We start from the raw sequence: 27,415 nt of genomic DNA, 5'->3' as shown, positions 1-27,415 counted from the left end.
CATGCTGACAGTTGCCCACTGCAGACAGACAGCTCGTACATATATGTACTGTACCTCATGTACTGTAGGAGTCTGCGTATATACTGCACGTGTTGAATGCTTGCTTGGACCTTACGGGACATAAAAAATATGCTGCCGATGCCTTACGTGCAAATACCAGAGGACACCTTCAAAGTTCGGACGTCTAGGCTTCGATGTAAATGCCACCGTCATTGTGCTGAGTCAGCGCACCTCACAAGGATGACTTAAAGTCCAAACCCTATTCAGCCCTTTTTAAGTCTGCAGAAAAGTGTGGACACAGCCTGAATACATTGACACATTCACCGTGGCCACCAATGGAATTCTAACCAGCCTGCATTTACCTGCGCTGTTTAGGCCAGTAGCCAAAAACGTGGTCGCCATTATCTGCTTTTTTTTTAAAGCTTTACTTAGTGTCCTACGTAAACTGTCTGCTCGAGTTCTACACACTAGGAAATGTATGTTCAGACGTTTAGAGTGGAACAGAGGGACGACCATGAAACCACGGCTCAGGCGCAGAGAGCGAGAGAACAATATGTTCCTCTCTGCTCTATTGCTCCCTCCATTATCCTTTTAGACAGAAATACAAGTATTCAATTAAAAGACCATGTAGTGACCTTAACACACATGCACATGCATGAACAGCCACAATGTTGATGCATCAATTAATCACTGACTTTTGAGGTGTCTTCAGTAGCTGCCATTGCTGATGTCTCCTGTTCTGAGGTCCATTCTTCTCAGATATTTGTTTTATCTTGACATAATAGCATGTATTTTTGCTACTTAATTTAATTATTGCTTGTTTATTATTGCCTCCCTACTTTGCTGATCTTTGACATTTGAACAACACTTGTGTTTATGCTCAGCAGACCGTGGGTCTTGTATTCTGTGTAGATGTGTCTGCGCATTTAAAAAGTCTTCTACAGTACAATATAATAATTATTGTTATTTCTAACTCTTAAAATGTTGTTGACTCTGTGAACTGTGTGTGTGTGTGTGTGTGTGTGTGTGTGTGTGTGTGTGTGTGTGTGTGTGTGTGTGTGTGTGTGTGTGTGTGAGTGTGTGTGTGTGTGTGTGTGTGTGTGTGTGTGTGTGTGTGTGTGTGTGTGTGTGTGTGTGTCTCCAACTCATTAGCATGCGGTGCTGTGCACTGCCCTTGCTTTATTAAAAATTTAAACTAGATGACAGAATATAGCCTAAGTCCTAGGGCTAAACCCAACTCAGTAGGACACACTCAGAGAAAGACACTCAAGACCATCACACACTAAATGTCTGTCACAGTTAATGTAACGGTTTTGAAGTCATTATCAAACTCCCTGACTAGTCACTGACCACGTTTATCCCCAAAGTAGCAACACACGTTGTTTGTTTAAGTCATATTTAATTGTATAAGCTATTAAACTCATTCAGTCCAGCATCAAACCCACAACCAGCACCAGTCGCTGCTGTGCTTCAGCGACCTATTATCTCTAAGCTGTCGTCTTGACTGCATCAAATATCAGTTAGGGAGTGTTTTGCTTTATAACAATATTTTTGACATATAATTTCATGCAGTCTTAACCGTTCCCTCCTTATTTTCCTCATCCTACTGAACTGCTCTACTGTTTTGTTTCCTAGTTGTTTTGGGTCTTTTGCCGTGACTGTGTTTTTCTGATTTCTGACAGCCCTCCACTGTGTGGAATCATTATTTTTACTCTTGTGACATTTTTTAGATAGAACCTTTTCACAAGTGAAGCGGAGCCAGGCAGCCTGTATAGTATTTTTAGTGGTGTTTATAATGCGGATGATCAAATGCCACGGACGTGAAACTCCTCATGAACAGGTGGCACCATTTAAGACTACAGCTGATACAAAACGCTGCTGCCAGGCTTTTAGATGAGTGTATATTTAGAAGCGGTTTTACTCCAAAATCCAGGACTGACCAGGCTTCTGCTTACGTCTGTGATACGAAGACTCAGTACAGTATTACCAGATTTCTATTGTATATGTAATAGATAACACCTACAAAATACATTTATACCTGCAAATATGCTTATTCAGCTCTTATTCATTGGAGTTCATACTTATCAAAGCTCCAAATCAGTGACCATGAATAACAAGCCTGTAAAGTGGAGAGCACCCCAGAGTGATATCTGTTTTATGTGTAGAAGCCATACAGTGTTTGCTGGCTCGCAGCACAGCCATAAAGCCCACTATAGAACAAAGTGCATTTGGATATTAAAATTAACAAACACTCCATCTGTCCACAGGCTCAGTATATGGTATCAAAGCATGTAATAAGATGGGAGCCTGTACAGTATATTAGCATGGCTGTGAAGTTTCAGCATTCTGCCCAGACGTTCATTTCACTCTAGCTCAACCATCTGCCAGTCCAGTCTCCAAGTCGACTAATGCATCATACCACACCAGGCATCTACTCCACAGAGCAGGTCTCTGATCACTGGTATTGCATTGGATTCATTCAGTTTTGTAGCGTAAGTACTAGATCATTCATTTTAGTATAGTGGCAGTGGGAGTTTTAGTATATTACTAAAAATATTCAAAATATCAGCCAGGCCAAGTTAAAGCAAACAGGATTCAGAGCAGGCAACTGTGATGGTAAAGACTGACTTCATCTGCTTGTGCATCATCTAAATGCTGTAAATACACATTAATGTCAGGAGAATGCCTTTGGTTTAGTCGTCATTGTTTTCTAGTTTGAGTTTGTGGTTAGTCATGAATGTTATTTGACATAAACAGGAAATAAGGCTCCAAGCCTTCAGGCAAAGAGCCACGTTAACGTGAAATCATTGGTTGTGTGCATGCATGTACATCTGGGCGCTGGGCAGCCTTTATGTGCAGCATGCGTATGTGGGTTTAGTCACAGGCAGGGTTATAGCTGTACACCTTGGCATAGATTCACCAACACACAATGCTAGTATGTCTATGGCAGTAAATCATGCAAGATGATCAAAAGCCGACAATCCAACGTCCAAAATGATGTCTTTATAAATATTGTCTTGACTGGAGGTTATTTTTAGTTCATGTCTACAGCGCACTGTAGTTCATCATGTTGCACATATACATGTAATAATACGTGTTTGAGGAGGAAACAGGAAAAACAGGTATACAGTATCTAATACTCTCGTTGTCCATTGACCCAGGAGCCAGTCAACTCTGATTAAGGACGGCTACTGTGGCAGATTTCCCACTGCCAATAAAATAGTGCAGACAATTAAAATGGCACAAGGCTGATCAGGTCTAGGACAAGTACTATACAAACTTCTGTCTGCATTAATACACAATATCTGACTTTCTGAATAGTAGATCAAATCCTTTGTGCACGTCTCTGCTCTGTCTGCACATTGGCCCTGACAGTATGCGGTGAACCTTTGTCCAATGCTGTACAGCAGAAAACGCTGTTGTTGGCTTACAAAAGAATTGTTTTGTGCTGAACGCAGGATTTGCTCCGGCAAATGAAACTTGGAACAATACCTTAATTGTCAACAGACGTTTGTGCAGAAATTTCCTGCATTGCATTTGCATTTGTTTTGTTTAAACTTTTTATAATGTATTTATTGCGGACAATGAACATAATGTACAGATACAGTACATACAAACGTATTCAATTGAATTTTTTACTTCGATGGCCTGGTGTGAAATAGAAAAGAGATCAATAAGAACAGTGGAAGCCCTCTAATCTTGATCTAATGAATGCAATAAAACCAGACTTGATTCTGTGTTGTGTTTCGATACCTTTCTACTCAACTAACATGAAAAGGATGTTTGTCCGGTGAGTCCTTGCCATAAGGAGCCTGAGGCAGTCGGTCGGCAGCCACGCAGGCGTCTGCTGTGACGCATGGACGCTGGACGGTGGTCTGAATGCAGTGTTGGCTCAGTAGCTAACGCGCTAGTCATGATTCGCTTTAATGTGAATTTCCTGGAAGGTTTTTTTCAGGTTCAAAGTTCTCCCGGAAAGTAATTAGACTGAGAGTTAGGGTTAAAGAAGCATAGGATGTATTATGTTAATGAGTGTCCTCACAGCTTTAGTAAAGGCCAAAGGGTGTGTTTACATCTCTCATCATATTTCTTCTCTGACATTCTCCATCTGTCTCTCACCATCCCATCTCATCCTCCTTCCTTCTTGTCTCCCTCCATCCATATATCTCTGTAACGACTGTCCCTTTAAGGTGCTGTCAGCCCTGACACCTCCCCTTTAAATGCCAGCAGACACGTACAATCTGTCTCGACCTATCTACCAAACGCAGGTGCGTGCACGCAGCAGTCCCGCGTGCCCCACCTTAATGCCCGCGTCCCTTCTAGTAAGTGTAATCATGTGTTTGTTTACCCCTTTCTATGTATGCGTGTCAGCATTAATAGTAAGTGATGGCGTGGCCGGGAGTCTAAACAAGCTTTAGCTCGGGGGGACGAACACTCACTATCTATCTCGCTGGCTGAGAGGGCGAGAGACGGGAGGAGACAGACACAGGGAGCGGGACGCACACAGCATTTATCATTGAATGGTGGATGCAGCGACTTTTTTCTTCTTTCAGCCACGGACGGGCAGTTTGCTGATGTTATTGAAAGCCTCATGGGGGGAAAAGCATGTCTGTTAAACAGAAGCACCTGTGCTTTAAGCATCCTTGTCTGGGTCCCTCAGCTCATCCAGGTTCTGGAGAAAGCTTCAGCCGGTGTCCTGTCTGATAACACAACACTTACAGAGTAGTAGTTTATATTGTAGTAATTTCAGAAGTGTGAACTACAGTAGTTAAATCATTCCCCTGAACACACTGAGAGCTGCCTTAAAGTTGAGAATTATGGACTGAGGCGCTAATTCGCATCAGGTTCTGTCCGTTTGAGGATCTGCGTGTTTGTTCTGGAAGCTGTGGGGCTGACAGCGAGGTTAATCCACCATTCAGCCCCAGTCAGTGTCTCTCCTTCGGAGGTGCACAGAGAGCGGCGCAGACCCCTGTCGCCTCCAAAGCTGTTTTCAGATTTTATGAACACATGCGAGCGCACAACGCCCGCTGGCAGGCTCGCACCCGGAGCGAGGGACGGAGCGCTGGACGCTGGCTGCTGGGAGGAAATTGGTTTTCTCCCATTGTGGCCCTCCGTCTGGTGCCTGTCTACAGTAGGCGCATTCAGGCATAGGTGCGTGAGGGCTGGTAAGGTTGACGCCGCCTCTTTGTGAATCAATGTATGTGGGATCGTCTCTCGCATCTGAGGTCAGTGAGTCAGACGGATTTAATGTCACGGTTAAATATTACTGTGTTTCTCTGTGAAGCAGACGGCTAAAATCAAGGGTTTGGGTCCGGACTGTCACTCTGTTGGGTGAGCTAGGTGTTTATCATACACATTAGAGACTCAGCAACAGTACCATCTCGCCTGTCTCACTGTCTCTGGCCTTATTTTGGTGATGAATGGAGCCAGTCAATAGTGGGGTGCAGGGGTGAGGGTGACCTGGCCGGGGGGGTATGTGTGTTTATGTGTACTCGGTTGTCTGTGCTTCTGAATTTATGTGCACGTGTGGCTGTGACTAATTTAATGGATGGCATGCTACCATGGTCAAGGACTCCTTTACACACGTACTAAAACACACACACACACATACGCGCACGTGGGCACGCAGACCCACACACACACACACACACACACACACACACACACACACACACACACACACACACACACACAGACTGGGATCAGGGAGGGCTGCGAATGACTGATTTACAAGACACACCAGTGACTATTGACCACATGTACTATAAACTGGTAAATGGCTGTGCTTCTGCGTGTGCACGTGTGTGTGTGTGTGTGCCAGGCTGGTGTCATTAATCAGTCACTCAATACAGACCATGAACTTCGGACACAAGTAGAGGGAATAAATCTACTGCACTTGAAGCAGTGGAGAGGGAGGGAGGAGAGGACAGGGCGGAGAGATGGGCTTCTTTCTAGTCCCTTGTCACAGCTTTTTCAATGACGCTAACCTATTTTGAAAATATTTAGCTCAAGAAAACACAATTTTGTTGTCATTATCATATTGCCCTTAATTATTATTGTCTATAGTATGTTTTGAATACCACCAAAGTAGTGTCAGAAGATCCAGGGGACTGTAGGCACATGACAAGAAGGAGGCGGCCATTTTTTTTCTGCCCTACATTAGTGGTGCTCTCCAGGCAGTGAAGGCATAGTAGGACACTGATGTGTCTCCAATTAGACAACAGTGCTCAATCATCTGTCACAAACTTAGAAAGTAGCCTCCAAATGACACAGTAGACAGATAGATGCTCAACTCAAAGTCAACACCCACCACAAAGGAAAAAAAAAACATTGGATGAAAGATGAGTTTAGAGATAACCTCATCTTGGGCTTTATATTGGTATAATTACAAAAACATCTAACAACTCTAACAATTGATTGAATACTCTAAATAATTGATTACCAAATTAATGAGCTGTAGCCCTAGAATACAACCAATTATAAAACCTTTGCTCCTTCTTTAGACTAGGTTGAAGGTCTAAATCACTAAATGTCCTTTGGTTGAACACTTTAATAACAGAAACACACAACAGTTGTCGGATATACTGTAATATTACTCACAGATTCCTGTTTGGCCTGAGCGGGAAGAAAGTGGTGCAGCAGACAGAGGGGCTTTATTGGTGTGCACATAGAAAACCATCTGCCTCATGGGAAAGACAAACGGGCAGATAGAAAGTAAATGGTCAGAAATTGACACTGTTATCCTTCTCCCAATGGAAACAGGCGTGAAGGGTGGAGGGGGGTACGGGAGGGGAGAGAAAGATGGATGAGGGAAGTCTGGGATACAGGGAACAACGGAGGAAAGGGATGATGGAGTTCAGAGCATTTAGGTTTGTGGGGGTCACTTCTGGGGTCACTTTCAACTCAATAAAACTCAAAGATACTCACACTGACACACAACGGCGCACGCCGACACTTCCTCCGAGCTCCCAGACAAACACACCCAGTGGTCCCTCCACACTGCTGCTTTGGTGGTTAGGGACTGGTAGCTACACAGACTGACAGTCGCTGGGGGGAAATAATAGCCTGAAACCCTCAGACCTTAATGCTGAGCTCATAACGGCATTACACACGATGCTGAAAAAGAAGAATTTCTCCCAGTCCAGTTCCAATTGGCTGTGAGGTGTTTAATGCCAGTGATTTCAGCTGCTCCTCTAGTACAGTGTGTTATTTAATATTTAAATTTCCTGCTTATGACTCATTAATGTCACTAAATTGTCTAATCTAAGCTACATTTGTATTTTTACTTGTGTACCGCTTGTCTCATTCTGTTCTTCTCTCTTTGTTTTATTCTATTTTTGCACTTTATCTATTCAACCTTGTCCCTTTTTGCGTCACGGTAATAATAATAATAATGAAAAATCACCTTTTGCTGTTGACAACAAAACGGCCATCAGAAACAAGCGAAGGAGAGAGAGAGGGTAGAAACAAGGAGCTGGGGTTTCACAATCGCATTAGTCAGACTGCATGTTTTGTTTTTGTTTATTTTTGCTTCCTTTCTTGGAGAGAATTGTCTGTTCTTCCTCCGACTCTCTCAGAGCAGAGGCAGCACTCTGCTGATATTGGCTCCAGCTCCTCATTCACTTGCTAATGTGATTTTTACCCTCTCCGCCACACACACACACACACACACACACACACACATGCATTCATGCACGCATGCCCCCACTTCCAACTGTCACTCTCTCTTAAAAAGTAAAAACATGTATAAATCTTAAAACATTGAGGGTAAAACCGTTACGTAGCCAATCTAGTGTGTGTGTGTGCATATAAGTTGAAAGTTTGTTTCTCCAGGAGTGAAGCATTACTAATAAGACACTGGAGAGACAGTGGGAGAGGAAGCGAAGGATTTGCGATATATTTGCATAACACGATTAGCTTTTTTAATGTTGGCTGCAATTTTATCAGAACATTCCGTATAATACCATGAATGCACTCACTGTGCACAAAAGGGATCCGGCATTTATTTATTTTTATGGGAGAATACTCTTTTGGAACAATGCGTCTTGCTAAATTGAAATGTGACAGTTGTCAAGTTGCACACATACAATGAACAAAAGAAGTAGCTGAGAACATTCTGAGCCAAGGAAATGAAAATATTATATTGATACTGCTAGTTTCAATATTTATTTTTCTCTGCTTTGGGAATCACTATGGATTACAATACATTTGTGCATATGTTGAGACAAACTGGCAGCACTACAAACCACTGACTCACCATCTGAACTTTGTAAGACTAGAAACAAAAAATGAATAACACACATACAAGGAAAAAGAGAGGTGGTGAAAGAAATGCAGAGGAAGGTAGAAAGATAAAAGATGAGAGAGGAGGTCATACAGTGAGTCCATAACAGAGGATAAAGGCAATTTATGATAAGGAAGAAGGAGATGAAAGAGTTGGAAGGAAGAATAGATGGAGGCAGCGAGAGGGCAGATTCTTAAAGTTCTCGCTGATAAAAACCTTAATAAATTAAAAGGGGGAGAAAAGACGAGAGGACAGATCAAGAGGAAAGATGAGCGCAAGGTTGGGTCAGTGGAATACAAAGTTAAAATAAGTTACAGAACTGTGTGAATCCTTTCAATGCATCATAAGGAGACGAGGGCCAGTTGTTTTCCTGACTGTGAAACGTAGAGATTAGGTAGAAGCTCCTACAATCACCTTCGCCAGTAGGAAAAAAACATTGGATGCGAGTCCCGACAATACAAGTTTTTTTTTTTTGTGTGTTGTGCAGATAAGATCAAAAGCACAATGTACAGTATGAGACGAAAATCCCTGACAGTAAGGTTCACCCACTTTGGGAATAAATAAGGGAATGTAAGGAAAGATGAGACGAGCTAAAGAGAACAGAGGAAGTACAGAAATGCAGATGGGTAAATACCACTGAGAGAAGAACAGAGGGAGGCAGAAAAGGGAAAGAATAAAGAGTTGGGGGGTTTGATGCTGGAGAAGAGGATAAACAATGTGAAAGGAAGTCAGGGAGGGGAAGGAAAGAGGGCGGCGAGAAGCGTGACTGCAGGAAAAGACAAACATGTTGCATTGGCAGCAGAACGCTCTGGCTCCTTTCCACGTGCTGCCTAACAAAGCTGACCTTCTATTCCCTCCTCTTCCTCATTTCATTCAAAGACACCTGGGCAGTTGTTTGGAAGCTGGCGCATGAAGTGCAGATTAAAGGCTACTTGACTCTTGGTACAGTATGTTGTTTTACTGCACGTACACCGAGCCCGTCCTGACCAGGACTCATGTTCTGATCTTGTTTCCTTATTGATTTAAAAGCCTCCATTGTGAAGGCTTGTTTTACTGCAGCCCCTTGTTTTATGTCGTATTTGAGGGTTTTTGCTATCAGTCTGTGAGGTTATGACACTGGAGTTTGATGTGTTGATATTACGACCAATAGGTGGAAGTTTCCCACTATAACTAGTAGGAAAAGGGGAAAGCAGCCTGCTGTGATTCAGGGGAGATGCCCTGGTGGCTGTAGGTTAACAACAATATCAGCAGTGTTTGCTTGCGTTCACGGGGTAATTACTTGAAAATGTCAACATGTTTTCTGTGTTCCTGCAGGCTGACGGGCTTCCAGGTTCCTGCCCCAGTCACCAGTACAGGAAATGTCTTCTCCTTGAGGTTAACCAGCGACTTTGCTGTCTCAGCGCACGGCTTCAAGCTCAACTATGAAGGTCAGTAAGCCTGTCTGCGCGCAGACCGGACCTCGGCGCTGACCTCTGTGGTCCAGGAAGCTTGAAATGACACTTAATATCCTGTATGTCAGGTAAAAGTACACGGCCCACAGAACTGTTGATGAGAGTCATGTAAATCCATAGAACAAGCATGTAACCACATCTTATATCAGGTTATTTGTAATGTTTGGTGCTGCTTTGATCTTTCAGAACATTGTAGCTGTTCAGTTCCTTCGAGGGCCCATTTCAGTTGGTTTTCAAGCTCATGATTGACGTTCGCACATCTTTTCTCTCACAACTACTGAAATTTAATTCATATGCATTAAGTGAAAATGTAAAACATATTGGAACAAGAGAGAGGATAAAGTATTGACTGAGGATAATATGAAATGAGATAAAACACATTGGAAACCTATAATGGGCTGATTTGAAAGCCAGAGAAGCTCTACCTACCACGTATGTGTAGTTTCTAGCTGAGTAGTTAAATTCACAGAGATTATATGAACTGTATAAAATATAAATGTCTATCTCTGGACGATACAGGCGCAGTAATCCCTCTTTGCCCTGGTAAACACCATGGTACAATCTACACAGATAAAAAGATGAGATATGAATGGTTGAAGCTCTGGTTAAAATTAGAACTCACTATGTATCAGCACCACGTCCTGAGTGCATTAAAGATTTCAGATTAGATTAGAAAAACTTTGATGTCCTCAATGAGGCAGTTAGTTCCAGAGCATAAAACAGAAAGCATAAAGCTGTCTACCAGGGGCACACACATGACGCGGAGCTAAGCAGCAAAACAAATAAGCACACGCACGTCCATTCTTTTCTATTACTGTATGTTCCCAGGTCACAAAGGGATGCTGACCTGCGTTGCCTTTAACTTGTCGACTCACATTCACTCTATTTAGCAGTGTCTTTATTGCATGTGGGCTTTGGCTAATTCCCACAGAACTATAGAAGTGTAGAGCCTCTTATTTAAAGTGTTTGCTTTTTGTCATCGGTGGCCTGGTTCTGGTTAAGTGCCTGACAATAAGCATAATAAAGCATGATCCATCTGAAGAAATGGCAGCCTGTGTTTACGGACCGCCAGCTAAACGGTAGCCAGTGTCAGACGCTGTACAGGAGCCCGTGCTGAGAATGAATCCCTGCAGATTAGTCTGCAGTGGAAATGGATGCTCTGCAGTGGTTACAGCACAGACGCAGTAAGCTAATAGCTGACGAATGGATGTGCCCAGAGGTTTTCATCTCATTGGCTGCTGGATGGTGTGTGCATCAAGACGTGCCACGTGTTATTTATTTGCAAAAGACGTCCGCTTTTACTGTACGTGGGCCATTTTGATCCCTGAAGAAAAAGCACAGGTGTGAATGGAGGATTCCGTGTACAGGTAGTCAGGAGGCTCCAGCCAAAGCTGGTGTTCTTCCTTATATGCTGTCAGCTTGTAAACTTTAGTTTAGTAACTTGAAGGTAGCAGCTTGTTTACATTCGCATGCGCCACAGTGTTTTTCACAGCTGGTTGCTGCTGAAAATGATACACTGCTTAAATGTCTCTTTGTGTTTGTCTGCGCCCCTCTATGCTCCTTTGTGCTTGTTTGTTTGCGGGCAGGTTGTTTCTTTGGTGGGTGTTCATCTCGTCGATATGTTTGTCTACAGTGCAGCATAATGACAATATTACTGATTGCCAAGTGCCTTGGTTTAAGTCTGCACACATGCTGTGTGTGTGTGTGTGTGTGTGTGTGTGTGTGTGTGTGTGTGTGTGTGTGTGTGTGTGTGTGTGTGTGTGTGTGTGTGTGTGTGTGTGTGTGTTATGCTACTTGTATGTCAAACAGTTGTCCCAGATTTATTCACTGGCACACACTTCCACTTGCGTCGTGGCCCATCTTCATTTTGGGTAATTTTGTGTGTGCAGGAAAGGTTTGCTGTCAGTGAGAGCTTCCAGGGGACTTATCTGAAGAGCCCCTTCTGATCACACATTCAGATGTTTGACTTTGTGTGCATGTGTGTAGAGAGAGAAACGGGCAGAGAGACAGACCACACTTGGCATTTGCCAGAATGCGACATTATGCTGATGATACGTGTTTCTATCCATATTTAGCATGACAACTGTCCACGACACACAACAAGACTGTAATTTATTCCAAGAGATTTTCTTAGAAGTAAATTATACAAACGATTCGAACAATTCTTGCAGAAGCATCCTGGTCCACGCTCAGTAATCCTTCTGCCTAAGCTGTTACTGGAGTCGTTTCAACAGTAGATTTTCCCAGGTAATGCCTTCACATTGTCAACAACACATTTTTAGAAGATCTGCTCATTATGACTGGTTGAGATGCTGTTGTTTACAAGCACAGAATACTTCAAATCAAACCACTAAAATCCCAAACCAAGAATTTTAAGAACTCTCTGAGCTCCATTTTTACTTTAAAATATGTTGTGCAGAATAATTTCTGTTGTCCTTTGTGACCTCTCAACTTAGAACATGTTCTGTGTCAAATAGTTTTGTGTGATCCTAATGGAAAATAAGCTTATGTAGTAAGAGATGACACAAATGATACTTATTAATATCAGGCAAACATGTGACGCCCTATAATCAGACGCTGTTATCAAGAAACTGTTTCTTCTGCAGGTTGCTCTGGGTTGAATGTGTAGTCAGACTCCTCATTTGCCCTCTTTCATTTAGCAGAAAGACAGATGTACAGGATCTTGTGCTTAGAATGTGAACCGATCTATAACAGAGCACAGGGATTTATACAAGATGGGGTAATAATAGAGAGACCTGCTGCATCAGAACTGATGTAGGTATTTCTGGCCAAATTGCTCTGATGCATTCTCCAGCTGTAGCCCTGCAACAGCGCGGTGATACTGGGCGTATCTTGCCTATTGCCCAGCGTCCACTGAGATTGGCTTGAGCCCCCCCGCCACCCTTAACAGGATAAAGATGTGCTCCAACTATCACCTTTGGCCATGAGCTCTTGGTAGAAACTGCATGATTGAGGTAGTTTACGCTGTGATTGGAGCCACTCTTGGACGAGGAGGCTGAAGGAAGGTGAGGTAAGGAAGACAATGTGGATATTGGGTGAGTATCAGGGCAGAGCTACCGGCGGGGAGCTCCATCCCTTCCTGTTTGGTGGGTTGCCCTTTGATGTGATTATTGGACTCTTTCCTTTGACTCTGAAGACTGTCAGGTCAGTAACTAATTCATGCGCCAGTACATACCATACAGAGTGTATATGTGCAAGTTCGTGTGAAATGAAGAGAGAGAGCGATGCATTATTTAAAATGATGTCAGAGCCGGTTTGATATTGTGCTGATGAGACAGAATCATTGATTATTACAGCAGTTAGACACATGCACACTTACTGTTCTTTCTCAGCATGGTCCTTGTTGAAGAATTATGCCCCTTCTTTTACTTTATTACACCTTTTACTCCTCTGTCTCCTCTGTCTTATTCTTCTTCCGTTTTACCCGTGCACATTTAAATTTTATCCATAGATGTTTTCTTTATACTGTGTGCTGCATGATAGCTAATGTAATTGATAATAAAAAATAATAATAAAGGGAAGGTGAAAAACAGTGACAAAGTAAAACTAGTGTCTTACTGCATTTACACTTTCTGTATTGTAATTCATGTAGGAGAGCAACACATTTTGAATCCAAACACTCTGTATCTATAGATTAAAATTTAATAACCATCAAACATGAGGCCATTTCCTACCCTCTAACAACATGCTGTACATGTAGACACACTCATGTATCTAGAGACACGTTGGTTATTTTCAACACCCACTGTACAGTGACACTTATGTAGTACACACTGCTCCCTGATGGCTCTAGGAACATGTTCCTCATCCTGGAACATGCTTCCATGTGAATAACCAACTCATCAGCTGAGGCTTCACTCCAACTTCTATTTATTACAGAATCTCTTTGAAAGAAAGTCTTTGTTTTTTTCTGTTCTAAAGTGTGACAATACTACTTTTCATCCATCTGATGGGTTTTGTATGTACAGCAACTAGTAACCACTCTATAAACAAACAGATCAAGACACAAACAAATGCTTTCCTTTCATTTGTGTTTCAAACTTATGACAGTCATACGAAAACCATGTACCTGTATTAAGTAAATTAATTAACTATTTGGAGTCATAATGGCACCTGATGTCGCTGTTCTTTTATAATAGGTATTGTACAGTGACAAATCGAGGCGCCTGTGAGGACATTGCTCACTAAAGCTTATCATAAACCCAGTTTAATTCAGGAACATCAAGGGAGTGTGATGCTTCAGTTAGAGCAGAGTTTAATTTCTTTCCACATTAGAATTCAGTAAACAACATATTCATCATTCAGAAAAGTTTACTAAATTCTTATAGGCAATAATATTCCAGACTTGATAGATCTTTGCCAGTTGCTGCTGTAAACATACGCCACCAACATTCTGATGGATCAGTTCAGACTTCTTGATGCATGGCTTCTTCTGAGATGAGCTACTTCAGCTGATGGGGAAAGTGTCAGTTAAACCTGAAGTGAAGGATCCATAAGTTTATGGGGCTACAAAACCTTTGCATCTATTTTTAAAAAGAGGCATTAAAGGAGCATTTCACTATTTCTTTCACTGAGTTAGGCCCCTTTTCGGCACTTGACTGATTGATTTTGACTCCAGTCTCTTTGACTAGAACATGATCTGAGTATGTGTGTGTGTGTGTGTGTGTGTGTGTGTGTACACACATGCCTCCACGTTTGTGTGATTGAGGTCCTGGCTAAGGCTGCTCTGATTTTTATCGAAAATTCCTGAGGGGACTGACAATATCCACTCCTCCATCATCCCTTCATCTGTCTGCCTCTTTTCTTTTCCACCGTGTCACTCAGTGTTTCTCTCCCGCCTACACTTCAACAGTTGACTTCGTGTCTGTTAATAGCATCATAGGGAAAAGGTGACCCTAATAGTGGAGAGTGGAGGGTTAGAACACTATGTACAGGTAAATCTAAAATTTGACAGTTGAAATGGAGGAAAAGGTGATGAAAGTAGAGGTGTAATGAAAAGCTGACTAGATATTAATAAGGAATTAAGTGTAGGATGAAAACCTGAGAAATGCCAGCCTGTGCTGAGAGATCATCAGAGAGGAGGGAACAAAAGATAAAATGGGGCTCCTTGTAATACTGAAACGTGTCCCATGCTTTATCATTAAATGGGAGAAATCAATGCCATTCAAACTCCGGTCTGTGCGAGTGCATGTATGTGTGTTCATTATCTACGGTGTAAATGCAGCGGCTCATTGTTCCAAGTGCTGCAAGGTCAACTTCAATGCAGCAGCATCAATCATAACACACCCAGGGACAGCAGATGTGTAGAGCAGATCATATGAAGCCGGGTTTGGACAGAATAGATGTGTGTTTGGAATTCATATCCATGTCCACCTGCCATTGTGCTTCTCCTGGATGTTTAAGGCCTGTCACATGCTTTTACTGTCAGAATGAGGAGGCTCGATGGATGAGACAAGACCGCGTGGCCAACATTACAACGGTCGTCTTCTAACTAGAGTTAATACACAAAGAAACTGAAACCATTCATCTCAGACACTGTGTATAATTTCATTATAGTGTGGTACCAAAAAAGCTGGCAAATCTCACAGCATCAAGTGTCTAAGCAACGTTTTAAATTGGAGTCTGGTTAATGTAATTACAGTAATAGAGGGCCAGACATCTTTGTATCTGGCCAAGCAGCAGCTACTGTAGGTGCCTCACATAACAGCAGCCCGAACGGCGGTGACAAATTAATGCGATGCCTGGATTAAATTGACTAAATTTATATTAAGAAGCTGCCAAATGTTTTATTGCTTGGAAGGAGCAGGTGTCTAATACAAAGACTGTCCAAAAATAGTGTCGCGTAAATTGATAATTAGTGTGAAGTGTAAAGTCTGTCACTGCCTCCGATGGCGAGATAAAAGTATACGACTGAAAGAAGCGCAGCGAATGATGTATTGACCTCTTATCTGAATGATATGATATACCTTAATGATGGAGCTATACTGAATAGCTGCCAAATCCCCCTGTGCTCAGACAGGATAGAAATCATATTAAATGATATATTGATTTGATATTCAAGTCTGTCAGTGAACCACTGGATACCTGACTAAAATATAGGCTATCCTGTTATCAGTGTGTAGAATTCCGCCCATGCTCTGCTCCAGTGTGCGTCTGTGTGTGTGTCGATGATATTACGGCCTCCCGGCCAATGTCAGTCCATTATTCAGCTTTATATCAGCCAACCAATCAAACGGCCTCCCTTCAGGGTCGCCACCTCGGCCCATCCAATCAGCTCCTCTTGCCAAACAGCAGGGAAGGTCACCTGATTAGCATAACCAGAAAACGAGGAGGGTCGTGCTGACGCGGCGATTTCGCAGCTATGAGTCAGGCGGCACTCGGAGACGGCGTTTAGCCCATCGCAGCCCTCGCCGGCGTCAGCCAATCACGGAGGATTTACTCCACACGTATCGCTGCCTGTTAAAGACTTTTAAGGAGCGTTGACAGAAGGGTCTTTAAGTGTTAAGAGGGAAACCTGCAGGAAGGGCTTCCTCTCATTTGACAGAGCTTTGTGGAGAACACTTCTGTCTTATGGGTCCATGGAACTAAAGCAAGTGAGTCCCATTAAAACACGTCCTTTACTGTGCAGCACAGTGGAGACATCACTTTGCTTCATAGTTGCCTGTTATGCCAGATACTTACAAATTATTGAGGTTTTGTCCAATGATGAAAAGAACAAATTCCTTGCAAATTAATTCCCTGGTGACTCTGCATCCACTGAAAGGAACTCACAAACAGACACACACAGAGCCATCAGGCGATGAGCGAGGCGCGTCATCGCGATCACTTGTTGGTTTGTAGTCGGCGTTGGACAGTACTGCGGTAATAGTACAAAGACCAGTCACAGAGGACGGGATGAAAAAGAGGCCAGAGATGAAAGACGGAGAGATTAAAAGGGACAAGATGGAAACGAGTTGAAAGCGCGGAAATAGGACAGTGGCCAGCTGCTTGTGTCTTGAAGTGTACTTCAGCGTGGAGACCACAACCACATTGTTCAATTTGTTATCACTTTAGCAAGAATCATCTCCAAAGACCACTTTAAACCTCGTATTGATCAGCTATTGGATCCAGACGCTATAACAGCTTTTACTGCACTATTTACACTGCAGGTTATTATTCTAATCAAGTTTAGGTTATCACTGATTACACACTGCATTTATTCACACTCGAGGACCTAGAAAATGCATGAAGTAGCCTCACATCGAACAGGAGCTGGCTACATTAAGTGTGTGTGCGTGGGTGTGAGTGTCGGTATCTGTCAGTCAATTTTCCAGGAGGTCTAGTGATGTTAAATTTAATAAGTTCCGCTACAGTAACCGCAGCTATTAGATATCACACACATGCTGGCACACACGCCGACCGTGCTACAGTCGCTGTCTCACCTCAGACGCACACATATGTTATCGGGGGCTCTCACGCGCACTTCAAGGCGAGCTGAATCTGCAGATAGTTCTACATATGGGCTGTAAGATGAGCTTTTACTACACATGCATAATATATGTCCTAGTAATGGCCCCTCATTGGTCAGTCTGACCAAAAAAGAGAACTGCAAATGTTACCGTTGAAGACGGAGATGGAGAAAATAGATTATGTTTTTAATAGTTCATCTTCAAGAGCAACATAAAACCTGAGGAAGTACAAGATGAATGGGTGAATCTGTGCAGCCTTTACTGCAGGAGTAAAGGAAAGCTTTTGCCTGGGTCCACACTTTGGCCCTGGGTTAGACTGAAAACTTGTCACGGTCGCGGCCGTCTCTTGCCTAAAGATAGTTGGAATTAGTTGTAGCGTGAGGAGGAGGCCGAGTCGAGCGTTGTCCCGGTGCTTCTGCAGAGCTGGGGCACCAGGAAGCTGTCGGGAGCAGGAGACGAGACCTAATGAGCCATGCAACACATAGGGGGAGCGTGTTGGAGAGTAAGAAGTCTGAGGGGGAGATTATTATTGATTACAGCCATTAAATATCCAACAGGTTTACAAACCTTTAATTTTGTCCCGGGAGTTTAGAGAGGTCAGAATTTACCTCCTCATCCCGTCCCTTCGGTGTTTAGCACCAGTTTCAATCGACTTTCAATCCTCCGTATGTTGTTTAATGACCTAATGCAGACGTCACCTGGAGATTGTGACTGCTCCTCTATGTGCTTTGTGTCTATATGGCAGATTTCTAGTGGCAGTGGGTCTAGCAGTATGGAAATGTATGGAATCTCTGTCTGGATGCATTATGATGAAGCAGTAGACGTCGATAAAGATCAGTCACTATTATCTATTGACATAAGGGGTTTTACATCTATGTTTTAGTTCATGCGATGGTTTTTATGAATATGAAGGATTTCAACAAATTCTATTTGTTCACCAAATTCCAAAATCTAATTTTCATTTTTACACGCGTTTGTGTTTTCAATCTTCCTGACTGTCAAACACAAACAGAGGGAAATGAGAGGAATTAAATCGGAGCGGAAGTTCAAGTTTATTTGTGGAGATGCGCTTCCTGTTCCTGATGGAAGGGCGTCTCTCCCACCAAGGTTAATTGGGGCGTGATGGAGAGTTGTCAGTGTTTGGACGAGTTTGAAATGGCAAATTGAGTTGACCGACAGTAAGCTCTGGAGCAACATGTCTTCATCCCATCAAACGAGCACCACTTGTGCGTGATTGCTCGGTGTGTCCCTCTTCTCCTGGTCAATGTCAGAGTCCCGTACGTGGTTATCTATCTGCCTGAATGCCCAGATTGACTGTGGCTGGTAGTTAGGACCCTCAGACAAAGGGAGACGATAGATTGAAAAACAAAGGGGGCGATTTAGGAGAAAGTGTGCTGTGTGTATGTGGTGGGGGGTGAGTGCTGTGGTATTGATCAGCGCAAAAAGCTTTTCTAAAAGGACACAAGTCGTTTACTCAGTTCTGTACAATGACAACATACTGTATGGCGTTGGAAATCTGACGTCTGAGGACCCTTCCTGCTCTCCCTGTCTGTCTGGAGCTTTCCCTAATGGATATTGATTCAGTTTTAGGAACATACAGTAAGTTTCATTTAACTGCCCCAGCGCTTCTAAACGCTGCCTTGCTCGTAGCCTTCGAAGGTGAATCCCTCCAGATAACGCTGCAGAGTCCACGTGTGCGTCTGTGTGCGTCTGTGCAGCCGTGTGTGTCTGTCACCGTGCAGCGCCACTTTAGTGGAGTGACAGTGATGTCAGACACATAATGATTTTCTATTGGCTGTCGGCCCCTGAGGCCTAACGACCCGTTATCGATCTGACCAATTAGCATTCACACCTTTAATTAATACCGAAGCCTTATGTGAACACATGCAAGCGCATACAGAGGAAGAGGCACTTTTAATTAATAGTGGGGAGAGGAGTGGCTGTGAGAGATAAGAGAAGAGTTAAGAGAGTTTGGGAGAAAAAGATGGACACGCGAGACAGAAGAAGTCAGAACTGGGCTCAAATACTGAAATAATATTGAATACTGAAGTAAAGTTTTAATGATGTGGACATGGTGAATATACTGTAAGTAGATCCAACATGCTCCATTTTAACAGACTGATGCCGGACGCAAAAAATCCAAGCTCTAAATTTTCGACAGATTATAATTTTTGGCATTTCTTCCTTAAAAACATCTACAGTAGCTCAGATAAAACGGAAGCAGCCATTTCGCGCCGATTATTCGTTCTGTATAAGGCTCTGCAGGAGTGGGAGCAAACTAACTAACTTGATCCTTGTACTGTACATACACAGCACACAGTGCACACAAACACACCAGTGAAGTGGGCGGAAAAGACTTTAATTGACTTCTCCGTGCTTCTTTGTGAGCGCTCAACTAAGTTACGTACTGCAGAGGAAGCTGCAAAACTGGAAATATTGGAGCGGTGTCAAATATTCCAAAAGGAAGTTTTATAATGTGTAGAATAATAAGGTTATCCTGCAGAGTAAATAACTGGCAGTCTGATCCAGAAACGTTTCAACATTCCGTCTTTGTGTGTCTGTGTTTCAAAGCAGGAGTCTGCTGTGTACTTTATTAGATTGTGTACTGTACAGTTTTCATTCACAGTGGTCCATAGCAGCAAACAGTGATTAAGACAAACAATATTTAGCAGAGAACGGTCTCTAAATTCATTATCAAGTGCCACATACAGTACAGTAGTACTAGGGATTTGCATGTGATCACCATGGACACCGTGGATGTGGAAGCTGCAGCATGAACATGCTCAGACTCTGTTTGTTGCACACAACTAGGGAACAATACAAAGAATCACTTTGTATTTTCAGTGTATGGTTTATTGTCTGTGTTGTGTATAATACGCAGAAACACTGCTCATGGTGTATAACGTTGAGCTTCAGTAGAACCTACGATCAGTGGCGAATCTAACAACAGCAAATCTAACAACAAAAAAAAAAAATGCTCCTGACCGCTTGTGTTTTGACTTGACCTTCTGTTGCTTCGCTGTGAAAATTACAGTCCCTCGGGAGCTCATTAACAAAACAAGGTGATTAGAGGAGGCAAATAGTGCGCACGTCACCGGGTTGTCAGCTTGAAGAAAAGGCAGAGTTGTGGCGGAGCATTTTGGAAGGTTGGATGTTGAGTGGTCAAACAGACGGATGGCTGCAGTATGAAGCCTGCATACATGATTATACTGCTGTAATCAATGTAATAAAAGCAGAGGTGCAGGATGTTATGGTTATTATCTCTACGTGAACTCTGAAGGTGTCTGGGTTCCATGTGACCTGCTCCACTCTCGTAGGGTTTCACCTCGCTGGTCAAGGAGGAGGTTCTGTTCGCATGGACGCTAACGTGTGGGTCCAGATCAGGACGTACTGTAATGGTTCCGTACAGTATGTTGCTGGCGTGTTGCCCTGCTTCGCCGCAGGCTTCAGACTGAAGACAAGGGAATTTGTTTGCGGTTGGGCCTGCAGTCCGACCCCCTGCTGTTCCTCCTCTTGTTGGACTGCGAACGGCGGAGGACGCCAGCGCTGAACGGGCTCGTTGCTCTGCTTTTCCAGCCTCGTCAGTCCTCTTTTTACTGTATGTGTCTGAGGAGACAGTATAGAAGCAGTAACATTTCTTTTAGTTTCCCTTCTCTTAACTACGGTTGTGTGATAAAATAATAAATGCATGTCAGACTGTAGATATGTGCTTGTACCTCATGTCTTTCTGTTTCTCCTTCTCATCCATCTTCCATTTCGCTCACTATTTGCTCCCCGTGATCCTTAGTAATGGCATTTTCAGTGACATTTTACATTTAATGCTGTAACTGCATTTATAGCGGAAGGTGACAGAATGTTCAGATGGCGGATAGCTCAACTTGGCATTAATCTTTTCATCGTAACAACCCACACAGGCATGCAGAATAATTCTTATTATACTGTTTGTGATTGTTGAGCTGTCTGTCTTAGAATTTGAGGAGATTGTGAGTGGCAGCTAACTTGACAGCGCACCCGCTAACAAGGAAGGACGAAAAAAATCCTCGGTCAATATTAAAAATGTGTGAATGTACGGTATATTTTAACCAAAATATTTCTATGTATTGTAACCTCCAAAAATCTAGAGTAAACTTTTCTTTAAGTTTCAGATGATTTATTGTAAGTTTTAACACCTTCTATAGATCTCTGTGCTCCAGAACATGCATTTGTTTGTTACACCTCAGGATTCATGCGTCTGTTCTATCACAGTCCTTATAAACCTTGTGCTTTTATGGGAAATGTCTGGAAAACCATTTCGGGGAATCATTTTTCAGATGTGGCTAATGGAAATTCATGTACATGGTTTCTTGTAGCAAATGCTGTGGTTCAGCATCAATTCTGATGCTGTAAAACTTGCTTCATCTTTTATAGAAGTTACTGCTGACTGAGGTGTAAAACCTCTAAACTCATTGAATCATGTCTCTCAGTCTCCGCATCCATTTCCTACCTTGTCTCTCTCTCTGTCTCTCTCTCGGCCGTCCCTGTCCTTCACTGTTTCCACTCCCCCTCTCCGATCCACTAGTCTGCAGTGTCATCTGTCTCACTAAAACTCTGAAAGCATGGCAGTATTTTTTTTCTTTTTTCAAGCACTTTGCTCTTGCTTTTTACCCACTACTCACTTATTTTTCCCATCTAGCTTCTCCCCTCTCTGTCTTCTTCTTCTGCTTCTGTCTGTTCTTAGACAGAGCTATAATTGCTTATCTGGGGAGAAATAAAAGTCAGGTAAATGCTTCTGTGTGTGTGCGTGCATGTGTGTGTGTGTATGTGTGTGCGTGTGTGTGTGCGCGTGCATACATGCATGTAAAGGCATAGCTGGTTTCTGTTCCGTGTGTGTCTTTGACAAATGCAGATAGTTGTACAGATGGCCTGTAAAAACAGCAGCTTGTAATGAAGCAACTGAGACTGAAATCATGGTTATGGTAAACTGGGGAGAAGCAGTGAGAGCGAGCGAAAGGCTAAGATAGGCAGATTAAAAGAAAGAGTAGAAAGGAGGAGGCTGAGAGAATGAATAAATAAGAAAAGGCAGGCAGCAGTAAACCATGAAAAGGAGTGTGGTACAGCCTGTGGCCACTGAATAAACTAGGGTAATAAAACTATGTAATGTCCACAATAAACTAGCCAGAGAAGGTGAGGTAGAATGGCAGGATGGACAGGGCTGATAGAGTGGGAAGAGGATAAGGAGAGAGAAGCAAGGATCTGGCATGTCATCAAAGTTCTTAGTTGAGGAGGAGTGTGACGGTGGGAGACACTGAGGGAACAGGGCAGGAGATTAGAAAGCAGGCAATATGGGAATTAAAGATAAAAACAACTGGCTAAAGAAGCCAAGACAGATGGATGAAAAGAGGCGAAGGGAGATAAGAGTCAAAGTAACCATAGAAACTATAAAAGATGGCCGATATGGAACGGGGACAATGGCGGTTTCTTCCAGAGGCAGCCTGAGCCACAGTGAGCGAACACATACATGTACCGTACAGTAAATATGTGTGTGATGGGACGCAGGACGAGCAACGTGCCCACACTGAGCGCGGCCACACTGACTGGCAAAATCAATAGGGCAGCAGGTCGCAACGAGAGGCCAACCCAACTAGCAATTACAAATACAGCACAGGGGAAGCACGGTGATGGATGAGGCTGGGGCGTGTGTGTGTGTGTGTGTGTGTGTGTGTGTGTGTGTGTGTGTGTGTGTGTGTGTGTGTGTGTGTGTGTGTGTGTGTGTGTGTGCGCATCCTGTCACTGTACAACTCCTGATGCTGGGCCTTAAGCAGAAGGGGTCTCTTTTGTAGATGTCGGCCATCTTTAATGTAAAGCGCCGCCGTGGCTACTTCAGGGGTAATGGAAAAGTTCGGAGAATAAAAGCATCGGCGGGTTTTCAGACGTCCTGGTGACGTTGTCCTGACCACGCTGGGCACAATCTTACCCCTCTCCCTCTCACCCTCCATGTGTCAGACTAGTTTCATGATCCTATCTGTCACGTCGGCCAATCTCTGTCTCCCGTTTTTTACCTCCCCCTCTGTCTGTGTTCGATGCGTCTGTCTCCACCCCCCTCCCCCTCCACAGCCCCCTCCCTTACTCCTGTCTGTCTCAACAGTTTCATAGTTGTATCAATCAAGTTCAAACAATAAGACCATGGTGGGTCCCTGTTCTCCCATCTGCTTCCTGGTTTATAGCTTGAAATCCCCCCCGCTCTCCCCCTTCTCTCCCTCCTCCTCTCTCTCATACAGTATGTGTGTGTGATGGAATGTTATAGATATGCGTGTTTTTGGCAGAAGACTGAGCAAACTGCATCGTGCAGGAATAATGAATAAAACCAGGCTCTGAGTTCATAGTTACTCTCTGATGATGCTCGGTGCTTCAGGTGACACTTAAGAACCAGTCGTGACCATATGGAGGTTTTGAAATGATGCAGGTTTTCCATCCTGACCATGAAACTGCTTGCTGGTGTAATTGTTGGCAGAGGACGTGGACTGGGGCTAATACTGTTCCAGCGCAGTCTCCAGATTGGAGACGGCGCTTCGTGCACTCGTTGTACCTGTGTATATTTGATTATTTTGGCAACGCTTTAGACTTAAGTCTTTCTCCCCATCCTTTCCCCTTTCTCTGCAGAACTCCACAGTACGTCTTGCGGCAACCCCGGCGTCCCACCCAAAGCCGTCCTGAGTGGCGGCGGCCGCTTCGCGGTGGGGGACCGCGTGCGCTACAGCTGCGTCCCCGGGTACGTCCTGGACGGCCACGCCACGCTCACGTGCATCACCAATGCCGGGAACACTGCAGTCTGGGACTTTCCTGCTCCCATTTGCAGAGGTAGAGAGAACTGCATCTTTTGTGTGTGTGTGTGTGTGTGTGTGCGTGTGCATCAGCTGCATGTGCAGCAGGACTGGGCGATAAAACACAAAAATGTGTTGGTACAGTACAGTAAAAGTAAACTGCAATTCACGTAAGATCTAATAAACGTGTACTTTTCATAGCAATAATCTTATATTGATCATTGTTTATACCTCAACTCATAACATTTTCTGATCATATCGCCCAGTCCTAATCTTCCAAAGCAAAAAGCTATTGAAGTGAGTGACTGAGTGAGTGAGAGACAGATGGCGGCGCAGGCAATGCAAGACTGTGTGTGCAGAGTTTGATTCTTTACCTTATAATCAAATACTGTGTGTGGGTGGAAATGAACACGTTGAGTGGAGCTTTAGGATATAGTGTGGTTTTAAATTATAGAGTCGGCGGGTAATGTTGAATGGCAGCCCATCCACTGTACACGGCTTCAAAGGTCACCGCTTCAGCTTCGCCACCGTGCATGCGTACGTTTGTGTTCCTTCCTGTATGAACTCCGCTTCTGCTTCAGTGTCACAGGAACACACACATGTGTCTGAATATACGGGAGCAGCTTGGAACAAAAGGAAGTGACATATATTCTTTTTTCTGGATGAGTGATTAGGGAAGTGGTGGCTATCCATCATTACAGCCATATAGCCACTTAGTCTACAGAAATTGCAGAAGCTGACAACCTAATTTGTAACTTGTCATGGTCTTGTAACTATCTCTCTTTGTAGTTTTGAAACGTAGGCTGCCAGGAACGCGCTGGCGCCGTCATATTACCCAGCTGACGCTTTATAACTGGGGGCTGCTGAAGCCTCCGACACCGGCGGGGGTGCGAGTGGCCAGATGGCGGCCGCATGTGGCTGCTTGTACCTGCCTGTGTTGATCGAGAGCGGGGCTAATAGGCAGCTTAGAATGCAGCGGTTCGCTCATGAGCGGCCACGCCCCGAAGCAGCGGGAAACCAGTTTAAAAGTAACTGAAGACTCCTCACACTGGTCTTAATATCAGTCTGATGGCTTCTATACAGCTGCCAGACCACATCATTGACCTGCACCTTCCCAGAGGCTTCCATTTAGTAAAGGGATTGAACTTTGCCACTCCACCTGACTGCATTCAGGTTGCAGATCTGATAAGCTCCAGGAGAGCAGTGCGCCTGAACACGCTAGAGAGGTCCCTGCGCTTCCCAGTAAGGACCCAGACATCCATTCATGGCCCCGGTGACGCAAGCGCCAGTGGTGCAGGCGTGTCTGGCCGAACGTTGAGGAAGCGCTGCATCCGCGCTAGCTCTCGGCAGCTTTAGTTTGGGGCTTTGTCCGAGGTTCAAGGACACACACCGGAGGCATTGACGTGTGTGATGGCAGCCGACAAGGCACAGCAACAACACAGGGAGCCCCATGTGAGCACACAGACAGAACATAATCAAGGCCGGGCACTTTGGGTCCGCACAGCAGCACATTGGAGTAAAGACACAGTGTAGTGACTGGTGGCTGCTGGTTCAGATGTACTGTACGGGCAGTTAACGCCGTCCTACTGTAACTCTGTTCTACGCTGGTCACTCAAGGCAGTTATTACTAAAATACCCACATATTATTAGGTCACATTGTTGTCTGTTGCAGAGGACAATGTTCACCGTGTCTGACATCACAGGGGGAGGAGAGATGGGAGAGGGGGAATCAGGGAAATACTGTAGCAAGTGCCAGTTGTGGATTAGCAATGTCCCTGTCACTCCGTCAGTGAGGCTAAGACGAGTTAAGCTACTAATACGTTCACGCCATCCATTCACACCATCCCCTGGGATGTGCACGTGCACGCAGAGTTGCTTTATCCCCACGTGTTCATGTGCGTGTTTGGGGGGGGGGGTTGGCCAGGGGGCATTCATAGCAGCCGTAATAGCTTCCCGTCAATTATTCAGCCATGCAATCAAGTGACTGGAAATCCCCCCCCCCCCTCGCTCGCTCGGTCGCCCGCTCTTCGTGGTCGCGTCCCTGTATTCGCACAAATAAATCCCTGTAAACACGAGCACACGCCGCGATTCACTTATTCATCCTGAATAGAACAAGGAAGAGGATATGTGCGCTTAGATCCCAGTGGTTTGCAGAGACGGTTCCTTGGGTTGGAGGCAGTAAATATAATGTTACCGGACGCGAGCAAAACAGGTAGTATATGCTCCGTGCTTCTTTAGCTTTGTGCCATGGTGGTGTAACGGCCACCACTGCCTCCTGAATGCGTGCGTGGGCTTCTCCAGCTTCTCCGGTTTCCTCCCATGGCGGCGTGTGAGTGTGAGTGATTGTCTCTATATATATGTGGCCCCGTGATGGACCGGCGACCTGTCCAGGGTGAACCATCGGCTCCGGCACGTCTGTCAACCTTATCGGGACCAAGCGGTAGGAAATGAGTGAGTGGAAAAACAAAGTCTTCCAGAGACAGACTGAGGGGCGTTTGTCAGCTTTAAACAAGCCAGAATGATGGAATAATAACAGTAATAACAATAAATGTGTTTGTGCATGTGAGGGATGTCTGGTTCTGTGTAGAACTGCTCTGGGATTTGATTTAACCCACAACTTGATGCTTAGTTCCATGTGTGTAATGAAAACCCACAGCACAGGCCACCTCCAGCGCTGGTGCTGTGAGGTTCACTATCTGAATGCATGAGTGTCAGCATGTCGACACGTAAACACACGGGCATCATCTGCCTTGAAAAGACTCCATCATGAGCTCACACATACACAAGTTGTTTATACAGGCACAGGGTTCGGGTGTACAGTATTGTACACTCGGTCCAATCATAACATATAAAGGAGATGTGGATGGAGACATGGTGAGGGACATGCAGCACATGTGCAATGATGGAGGATGAGGGAACAAGAGCGGAGGCTGGAGAGGAGGGGACGGAGCGGAAGTGGGGGGTTATTGTTGGAATTGAAAAAGTAATAATGTGCCGTGGCTTGAAATTAGACTGGCTGAGGAAACGGAAATGAAACGAGCGCGCGTGTGATTATTTGTTTGAGTGCGTAACACGGCCGAGGCTGCAGCCGCCGCACGCGTGCGGTGGTGTCGTCTCAGCTCACAGGCCCGGTTTCACCGCGGCGAGAGCTGAGTTCGAGCTTTTGCACTTGTACAGTACGAGTCGATCCTAGAGGTGGTCCCAGGCGTGGGTGGAGCTGGAAAGCCCCCCCCTCGTGAAAACCTCTCATTTGTCCTGAAGATGTACTGTAGGATGTAAAAACGTCCTAATATTTACTCAGTACTTAGCCTTCGTCTGCTTTAAAGTCACTGCCATTTAAGAATAGAGTGCTTTTAATTTATTATGAAAGCTCCCTTGTGAGCTGTGGCAAGACTTTGAATTTCACTGTCTTGC

General features: G+C 44.3%; 1 protein-coding gene across 11 annotated transcripts in view; it reads left to right on the top strand.

The window, feature by feature from the left end:
• The window catches only part of LOC114865884 (CUB and sushi domain-containing protein 3-like), a 215,636-nt gene that overhangs the window by 55,974 nt on the left and 132,247 nt on the right, over positions 1 to 27,415 (top strand). For all 11 annotated transcript variants that reach the window (XM_029167379.3, XM_029167380.3, XM_029167378.3 and 8 more), the window contains exons 4-5: positions 9,596 to 9,708; positions 23,841 to 24,038. In XM_029167379.3, coding sequence (XP_029023212.1) covers positions 9,596 to 9,708; positions 23,841 to 24,038 — 311 coding nt within the window. The remainder of the gene's footprint in view (positions 1 to 9,595; positions 9,709 to 23,840; positions 24,039 to 27,415) is intronic.

This window comes from Betta splendens, chromosome 11 (assembly GCF_900634795.4).
Source record: "Betta splendens chromosome 11, fBetSpl5.4, whole genome shotgun sequence".
In the NCBI taxonomy this organism is placed as follows: Eukaryota; Metazoa; Chordata; class Actinopteri; order Anabantiformes; family Osphronemidae; genus Betta; species Betta splendens.
Note: the sequence above shows the minus strand (reverse complement) of the source record. Positions and strands in the feature narration are given on the sequence as shown.